The following is a 10,100-nucleotide window of genomic DNA, read 5'->3' on the forward strand; positions in this document are numbered from 1 at the left end:
TGTATATCTTCCTTGTAGGTATGGAGTAAAATACTAACTTCAGGTTTAGTACCAACGCTTATCCATATTATAATTTACATTGCAAGTTTTATTTTCTGTTCCTTATTGGTCAATACTTTTGGATCCAGCTGTTCAACTGTGGTAACACTTGATAATAATGCTAAGAGGCTGGGGTGAGCTATAAGAGGAGTCAAGGCTAATCAGTACAGCAAGAGGAATGAATAAGAAGCTAGATAAAGGGAATGGCGTGGGAGGGTGTTTCCTGAGGGAATATTCATGAGACAAACAGAGAATAAAGAAATGAAGGGAATGTAAATATAATATAGGCATGTTAATATACAAGTGATTTCTAGAAAGTGCATGAATAAGACAGCTAGAAAGATAGAAAGACCTGGCACTTAAAATGTGAATGTGAAACAGTTCTGGCTGAGAGAAATATCTCAGGAATGGCCATGTTCCAGGCTTGAGGGTAGGACCCATGCCAGGGACCCCGCCCTTTTCTGCCTAAAATTTCTCTGCCTCCTGTCCCTATCATTAGGAGGCCAGGGTGGGAGGATTGCTTGAGGTTAGGAACTGGAGAGCAGCCTGGGCAACGTAACATGATCCCATATTTACAAAAAATAAAAACATTAGCCAGGTGCGGTGGCATAAACTTGTAGTCCTAGGTACTCAAAAAGCTGAGGAAGAAGGATTGCTTGAGCCCAGGATTTCAAGGCTGCAGTGAGCTGTGATGGCACCACTGCACTCCAGCCTGGGCAACAGAGCAAGACCATGTCTATAAAAATAAATAAATAAATAAATAAATAAATAAATAAATAAATAAGCTTTAGCCACACCAGACAAGTAACATTGTGTATTTTTAAAGGACTGCATTAATAAATTTGGGGGTTTACAGAATGGCAGGTAGTTATCCTTGGGAAGACAATATGCTGATGGGGAAACACAATTACTGCCCTGACTGAACTCACAGTATGACAGAGAATTAACTGTGCTGACTTGATAATTGCTCAGAGCAGAGCTCTAAGAGAGCTTATAGACACAACGCCTGCTTCACAAGGTTCTCAAGTATGGCAAACTTGTCAGTCAGGGTGAGACTGAGGATGAGGTCGAAGAGACTTGTCTGGAAGCTGCACTTGTTTGAAAGGACACTGATTTTACTTCAGTGGTGCAATAAATGTCCTTATATATCACTGCATCAGCAGGTGGATGCTGACTTAATAATTGAAAGGATTTGCAAACTAAGAAGTTGTAAAATATAATATATAGGTTATGAATATTATTAAAATTAAAACGCATAAATGTACATTTACTTAAGAAAATGAGTGATTTTTAAAATTTATCCTTTTTAATTGATTTTTGACTATTGATACAGGCTGTTTAAAGATCAATAGGCTATAATATCATATTATGTCATCCCTTGCTAACATATGAGTAAACTTGAGCTCTCAACTTGATCTTACCACTTCTTCTTATTTATAATTAGATACCTCTGTTTCTTAGATTTCGCTATCATACCTTATTTTTCAGCACATTGCCCCTAAGTTTGCATTACACATTTACTCATTGTTGTAGGCTGTCTTCTTATAACAATCAAGAAAACAGCATTGCAATCCCCTACTGACAAATACATTTGCCATTTTTACAAAAAACCCTTATTCGCCTGAAAATTTTAATACCACTATGTTTTTTTACTCTTACCGACATCCTTTCAGTGGTCAACAGAGAGGCAGCTTTCCTAAATGTAGTTTGTATGTTAGCACAATGTGCATTTTAGACCAAACAACAAAGGCAACCAGAAAACGACGTTTCTAAATAGAATAAACTCTGTATGCCAACTCTGGAAAAACAAATAAATTTTACACAGAGAATAACAACTAAAATGACAATGAATAAACCCCCCACGGCCTACTTTCAAAGAACTCTCACAAACCATTCGCACAATAACTGAATCCTTCAGGAGTAGTCATTTATTAGTTTTTATTTTTCCTGCATCCAAATGGCCCTTCTAATTTGGAGAAATACTGCATTATTTAGCTTTAGTTTTCAGTAAGTATTTTCTTATCAAATCTCTGGAATATTTTCGGAGTGCTCACTGCCCAGATGTAAAATAAATGTGAAAGATTTCTTAAGTGAAGCAGAGAGAATTTAGAATGGAATAATTATATACTGGGTTCTGAACATGGACTTTCAATCAGAAAAGAAAATATTAGAAGCAAGCTCAACGAGAACTTAAAAATTGGAAGAAACAGCAGTCTTCAGAGAGGAATGAATGCAACTTTTGAGATTAGTTTCCTATAAGGAGATCAGCTGCAAATACTAGCACAGAACTAACAGTAGATGAAGAAATTGTCATCCCCTGTTACACTAATAGCAAGTAGTAGACTGCGGTTCAGACCCAATGAACAGCATAAAGACTTACAAGCACTTTGAAGAAGGTTGAAGGAAGAAACTATTCCATCAGTGAAAAATTTCTAAAATATAACATTACCTTTGCCAAGTTTTTGCATTAATTATCAAAACTATTTCATGAAGTGAAAAAGTCTCGAGATTTTTTATGTGAGAAGCAAGAGGGGAAATAGAAATGGGTGGTGATATCTAAATTTATAGTTGGTTATTTTTTTCAGAAGAAAAATGTCAGGAGACAAAATAGAAAGCTGGAAAGAAGAAAAAGTGTTAAGTTAGTTTCAGCAGACAATGGGAAGAAGGAAAACGGGGCTGGGATATCTGGCTTCCACTAGATGATAAGAAATGTGTTTGGTGCTATTTAGCTGTTAGTCTGTATCACACGCCTTTTAGTAGTAAAATATGCCAATCTACTAAGGGAAATTACATTTCATGAGTAAGCTTCCTAAAGTTCTAGATATTTGCTGTTTAGCCTCACACAAGTTTGCTTACTAATCAAGCAAGATCCTTTTCAGAGTAATTAGATTCAAAGTATGGAGACGAAAATATGATCATGTATTATTCAAATTCACCTTTAGAAGACACATCAAATGTACCTCCAACTGCACATTTTTCTTTAGATGAACTGTATTTGACCCAAGCTGCTTTAGTCCACTTATCTTGACTATTTCTGAAATCGTAGTTACTCTTCTTTTGGATTGTTATATCTCCTCTGCTTCCTGTATTCTTTTTCTTCAGCATCACTGGCATTCCCTCTTTATTAGGTGATACACACACACACACACACACACACACACACACACACACGTATAAAAATTTCTTGCTCACATCAGCTTTTTCATGTGATAATTAAAATTGAATCTAACTCTGAGGAAAAAAAAGTGTGGATATAAAACCAAGGTTCCTTTTCAGTAATGGGAGAGGCCCAGAAATCCTAGAGATCTTGAGATTCTGAAATAAGGGCTCAAGCCCTACTCTGCCCAGAAAATAGGCGAACAATGCTTCTTTGAATCTGCTTGGTCTTGATGCTATAAATGATAGGATTCACGAATGGAGGAAAGAGAAAATGGACATAGCTCATGGTAACGGGGACCACATGAGGTGCATGTTTCCCAAACCTGTGAATGAATGACAGTCCCATCACAGTGATGTGAAATACTAGGACACAGCTAATATGGGAGACACAAGTGTTGAGAGATTTAGCTTCCTCTTGTCCAGACGCAATGCCCATCACTGTCTTGAGGATTAGTATATACGAAAAGATGATGATTAGAGCATCTAAAAAGACAGTCAAAGAAGTCTGAATAATTGGATATATGTGATTAAACGTGGTATCAGCACAGGCGAGTTTTATGACATCTTGATGGAGGCAAAATGTGTGCAAGAGGACACGGGAACCACAATATGGGTAGCAGTAGAGTGAAAGAATTATGGGCAAAATGGACATAAAACCTCTCATCAGTACCCCCAGTCCTATGTTCATCACTCGGGAATTGGTAAGAATGGAGTTGTACCTCAGTGGTGTGCGGATGGCAATGAAACAGTCATAGGCCAAAACAAGCAAGATACCTGATTCTACAATGGCCAGTGAATGAATGAAGGATTGGGTGAAACAGGCAGCATGGGCAATCTCCCTCTGGTCTAGCAGCAGGACACCCAGGACTGTGGGCATTGTAGTGAATGTCATCCCAAGGTCTGTGTCTGCCAGCATAGCCAGGAAGTAGTACATGGGCTCAGGGAGGCTGTGATCATTCCAAATGAGGACAAGAAGAGTGCCATTTCCAAAAAGGATGGAGAAGTAGATGACAAAGAAGGACATAGAGATCCGGTAGTGAACTGCCTCTGAGCCCAAGAAGCCAGTCAGCAAGAAGGGGCCAGCACTGTTGTTATACTACATGGTAGGTTTTGCAGGTGGAGAAGATATTTTTTAGGGGTGATGACCTCCAAAGATGCAGTTTTCTTTTTTCTCTCACAATCTTCTTGTAGCACATCATCAGGCCATTTTTTTACCTCAAAACTTAAATATTTTTCTGGATTGTCTCATAATTAATTGTAAGCCTGTACTCACAAGGCCTTTCCCTAGAATAACAAATAACAATAATCATAGTCAGAATAATAATTCCAATTCACTATGAAGCATACAACCTTTATTTTTTCAACACTCATCTTACGTCTGTGCTCATAGCCTTGACTCTTGGTCCCAAATAGGACTCCTTTGTTCCCTTTTATTCTCTTTACTCTTTTATTCCTCCTCCTATTATTTATCATATGGGCCCTTACTGTGTTACTATCCAAGTTGAGTCAGTTCAAATTTTTTCTCTTGAAACTAATGGGACAGCTGTATTTAGGATTAACCACTGAGGAAAATGCTTATTCAATAGAAATGACTGAGAAATATTGTGATCAATGTTGCTATCTCAAGTGGACTGTGAATAAGAAGAGAACCCAGCCTGGGCAACATAGCTAGACCCTGCCTCCACCAAAAAAAAAAAAAAAAAAAGATAAAAATTAGCTGGGCACAGGGGCACACATCACCTGAGCCCAGGACTGTGAGGCTGCAGGGAGCTATGATTGCAGCACTGCTCTCCAGCCTGGGCAACGGAGTCAGACTCTGTCTCTATAAAAAATAAAATAAAATAAAACGAAAGAAAATAATTCATCTATTGTGAGTTTCCACAGAAATCTGAAAACCTGAACAAGTGGGTAAAGTTAGTAAACTCATTTTAGAAAGGTGTAATTACTCAGTGGACTTGGGACTCAGCAAGTTCCCTATGCTGCAAAAAGTCTGAGTTTTGGCACATTAGGGACAAACATGAAAATAGGAGACTCATGTTGGAAGCTCATCACGGAAATATTTTAAGGACATACTTCTACAATGAGGGCCTCCACAAAAGCCTAATACTTGTTAGAGTCATAGATTTGTAAGTATGTTGATCTGAAGAGCAATAGTAATATCGGAAGTTGGTAATTGAGTTAATAAACTTCACACAACCAGTTCTAGGGAAAAGATAAGCACTCCCAGAGAGAAAATATGGCAACTATGTTGCTGATGGAGACAATCTTATAGACCCTCTAATCATTATGAATCTGTAAGACTCGTATTGAGAAAAATTCACAAGGATCCTCATAGGGAACTATGAAGTCTATTTATAATTTAATTAATATTTATTTATACTTATAATTACACTTTTACAAAGTCAAGATTTTTGTTGTCATGATACCAAGAAATTTTGTGGCAGGTTTATTAGGAAAACAAAGAGAACTACAAGGGAAACTCAGTTTCTCCCAAATTCAATTGATTATATATGTGTCCAGAATCTTTTAAAATATCCTTCAATATTATAAATATTACTACCGACACCTTTGAAGTGTAATTCAGTAAAAATGAAGTGATAACAATCTTTGCACCTTTTTTATTTTATAAAAACCTATAGAAACAATAATATGTTTCAGAATTTTGGCACATAGTAACATCTCTAATATAAGCAATTATTGGTGGAGAGAGATGGACAGAGGAAAGGTGAAAGGACTTTTGAAAGGGCTGCTACTTCAGGGGACACTATTGATAACAAAAATGTCAGTCTAGGCACTGCAGTAGCAGAGACTATGTTCATATGGATACTAAAAACACTGCTAACTAACCTGATCCACTGAATTATGACCTGTGTATAGTGCTTAACGTGGCAAAAGTTATCTACCTCCACAGGAGTGATGTGTATATCATTATAAGTTCTCTTAACCTTCCAATGTTGCCTTATAAGAGAATGGACAAATGCCAAAATTTGTTGTACAGGATAAGAGCTAACCACTTATTTGGATCTACTGTCACCCAGATAATGGACCAGATGGAGGAAGCCAGAGGAGGCCTGATTATTCTTAAACTATAGTCGTGTTTTCAAAACCTGAGCTGCGTTTGGGACATTCGGCCGCACAGGGTTTTATTAAAACTGTGCGGTAATTACTGGGGAAATAGTTAATACAATTTATAAGTATATTTTATTGACCTAAAGATAGCCCTCTATTTAACATCTGCAGTCTCTAGCAAAACAGCTACACTGGCATTTAATTGTGGCAAATTTGGTAGTACCAGAAACTGTCCACATGCCCAAATATTCCAGGGAGAATAGTTGCCCTAATAGTTTAGGGAGTCTCCTAGAATGTGATACATGACAAAAGTGAGAGTCATAACTCTAGTGGAATTTATCACTCTCAGGCAAGCATAGAGGCCCCCCTGAGGGATGCAAAAATGACTGGCTCACTGTTCTCTTGCCCCTTTCTGAGTGCCTTTGGACTGATTCTTTGACAGCAACTATCCCAGAGTCCTCAAGAGTTTCTGAAGGTAACATAGACCATCATCCAGAGCTTCTTCAACTTGCCATGCTGACAGAAGGCTTAGGAATTGTTCAGGAAACCATTTATAAAGACATAAACTAAAATGAGAAGACAAAAAGAGAATATTAAGATCGTGTTAAAAAAGAACAGTCTTCCGTTTAGTTCCAGATAATCTGCAAGCACCCTGTACAGTGTCCCCTGAATCCACTTTTTCATCTCCACATATTGCCTCAAAATTGTGTTCCTATAGAAGAAATTAATAAATATACCAAAATAAATATTTAAAGTCAACTGACAATGGGAAGCCATGAGATGAAGACAAAACATCTGAAAAATCTCAGCTTTTAAGTGACTTTTTTATATCTTACCTTAAGTACAAATTAAAATGGAAGAGGTGGCCGGGCACAGAGGCTCATGCCTGTAATCCTAGCACTTTGGAAGGCTGAGGTGGATCACGAGGTCCGCAGTTTGAGACTAGCCTGGCCAACATGGTGAAACCCTGTCTCTACTAAAAATACAAAAATTAGCTGGGTGTGGTGGTGAGCGCCTGTAATCCCAGCTACTCGGGAGGCTGAGGCAGGAGAATTGCTTTAAAAAAACTGGGGAGCAGAGGTCGTCGCAGTGAGCCAAGATTGTGCCACTGCACTACAGCCTGGGTGACAAAGCAAGGCTCTGTCTCAAAAAAAAAAAAAAAAAAAAAAAAGAGGTTTGGAGAGAAACATTGGGAAACTAGGACAAATTTTGCTCTCAGTAAAAAGAAAGATCTCAAAGGAGACAGACAAAGAAGGAGGCACAGATGTAAGAGGATAGCAAAGTTGATCTGTATTTACAAAAAACAATGAAAAGGGAAGTTTATAGGAGTGGATACTATGGTAGGTTAATAGTGAAAAATATAGAATTATCAATTAATATAAACATAGAGGTGTTGATTGTTTGGGGCAACTAGGTCTTTGGTAATAGTGACAATTTCAACATAATAGCAGAAATGAATGCCTAATGACTGTGAGACAAAAAGTGAGTAAAAAACAGCTGGGCACGGTGGCTCATGCCTATAATCCCAGCACTTTGGGAGGCCGAGGAGGGTGGATCACTTGAGTTCAGGAGTTCGAGACCAGCTGGGCCAACATGGCAAAATACCATCACTACTATAATTACAAAAATAAGCCAGGTATGGTGTCACATGATCATAATCCCAGCTACTCTGGAGACCGAGGTATGAGAATCCCCTGAACCCTGGTGGAGGAGGTCGCAGTGAGCTGAGATCGCACCACTGCACTCCAGCCTGGGCAACAGAGAAAAATCTGTTAGAGAGAGAGAAAAGAAAAGTGAGTAAAAAACAAGAAAGTAAAGACAATATGTTATTTTATTTCTGTTGTTATGGTGAGGAAATTGAGCCTTAGACAAGTTAAGCAATTAGCCTAAGATCACGCAACTAATATGTGTTATAAAGGAATTCAAACACAGGTTTATCTAACCCAAAACCCAAGCTCATATTCTCAACCAATGTCCATCAAATGGAAATGGTTAAACTTGCTTCCCGTATTTGAATCCTTGGCTTTTCTTACCTGAGCCACAGTTTTCTCTTTGCGGTTTCTGAGCATGACCTGAATATTGGTTGTTTGCTATATCCTCACTATTTACTCTTAATTCTGATGAGAGATATATTTGTTAAACAAACAACTCTCAAGGGGTTATTCTAGCTCATTTCCACATAGGATATTTGGGAATAGTGTACCAAATAATTCTCTTTTCCTCCCCAACCTGGGAAACATCTGGGCCATTGAAATTGGTCCCCATGGCCTTTATTTTTTCTTTGGAAGGAGAGTCTCTAAGAGAAGTTGTGTCTCTAACATCAGATGAGGCATGACCTAAATGAGTCACTCTCAAGTGTTCCATTGGTCTTAGAGTGGGAAGACCAGTCACTTTGTCTTTGTAAATGTTAACATTTGAAGAACATTGCCCCTTTTCAAACTGTATTATATTCTCTAATTCAACCCTTTACAAAATCCTGGAGCCACCACCAAACCTTTTCGTCTTGATGATTATTCATCAGACATTTATTTATTCTTTCTATTGATTCAAAACTCACTACCCTACCCTGAGCTATCTCATTCATTTATATGTGGGTTTCATTTAATTATTTAGTATATGTATATATGGTATTTACTATCAATATATGTATGCATATGTGTGTATGTGTGTGTATATATATATATATTCACAGACAGAGACAGTGAGAGAGAGAGAGAGAGACATATACTTCTCTGAAACATATAATATCTACTCCTTATATTTAGGTCTGATCTCCAGAATAAAATAACCATATATTAGCCATTATATTCATACATAATTTTTTTCTAGATGTATAAAGACATCTGCATTAAAAACCCTAAGACTTCTTTCCTGATGGGTGAACCAATATCAACAGTTCTTTAAATGTTTATCATGTCATTATTCCTAATCCTGATTTATTTCCTATGATGCTCCACCTTATTGAACATAATAATCCAGATGTTGTCATATTAGTCCCATTCTGAAATCTCTTTTTTCATTGGATTATGTGCTGAGTTTCTATTTAAGTAGTCTAAGATCATGCAGATACACAACTCTACCCTAAACTCTTATCTCAAAACATGTCAAATTCAGTCTTTCAGATTTAAAATAGTGATAAAATGCATATTCTACACAATATATGTGACACTCGCAGCAAGTTACTCTATTTACTATCACCTGTTTATACTTAGGGGAAAATAAACTGAATATCCTCTCATATATTCAGGTAAGATTTTGCCAAAACGTGATTTTAGGTCATACAGCAATAAATGCATTCCAGAATTCATTTTGCAGAACCTGTTGATTCTAGACTTGTAGCTAAGAAGTGACGGCTTGGTAAATAACCATATCATAAAGTCAGTTCTCTTTGTACTCACAGTAAAACAAAACTTCTGAAAGATTTTAAGTGAGTGACATTTTCAGTGCTTAAAATGGAGCTTAACATATAGTGGGTGCTCAGTAAGTACTAGTTAAGCAAATGAATGCTATTCTTGTAATCAAGCCATTGGTTTTGTAGCCAAATTGTAGACTTTTACAACCTCTACATTTGTTTGTAATAAGATTACTAGTTCAAGCATGCCAAACAATGCTAGCTCCTTTTCTTTATTGTTTAGTACTTCAATGTCTCTAATTTTTATATCAATCATGGTTCAGAGAAAAATCCATAACAACATCAAGAAGAAAGATTTTTTAAAGTTTCCTTCCTTCCTTTCTTTCTCCCTTCCTTTCTCTTTCTCCCTCCCTCCTTCGCTCATTCCTTCCTTTCTTTTTCTTTCTTTCCTTCTTTATTTCTCTCTCTCTTTTTCTTCCTT

At 37.2% G+C, this 10,100-nt stretch overlaps 1 protein-coding gene across 1 annotated transcript; it reads right to left on the reverse strand.

Moving 5' to 3' along the window:
- Positions 1 to 3,221: 3,221 nt before the first annotated feature.
- Positions 3,222 to 4,300, reverse strand: OR51B4 (olfactory receptor family 51 subfamily B member 4). The gene is given in 1 exon segment (XM_019036167.4): positions 3,222 to 4,300. A coding segment is annotated over 1 exon segment (933 nt). The 3' UTR covers positions 3,222 to 3,367.
- Positions 4,301 to 10,100: the final 5,800 nt, after the last annotated feature.

Source organism: Gorilla gorilla, chromosome 9 (assembly GCF_029281585.2).
Source record: "Gorilla gorilla gorilla isolate KB3781 chromosome 9, NHGRI_mGorGor1-v2.1_pri, whole genome shotgun sequence".
NCBI classification, from domain to species: Eukaryota; Metazoa; Chordata; class Mammalia; order Primates; family Hominidae; genus Gorilla; species Gorilla gorilla.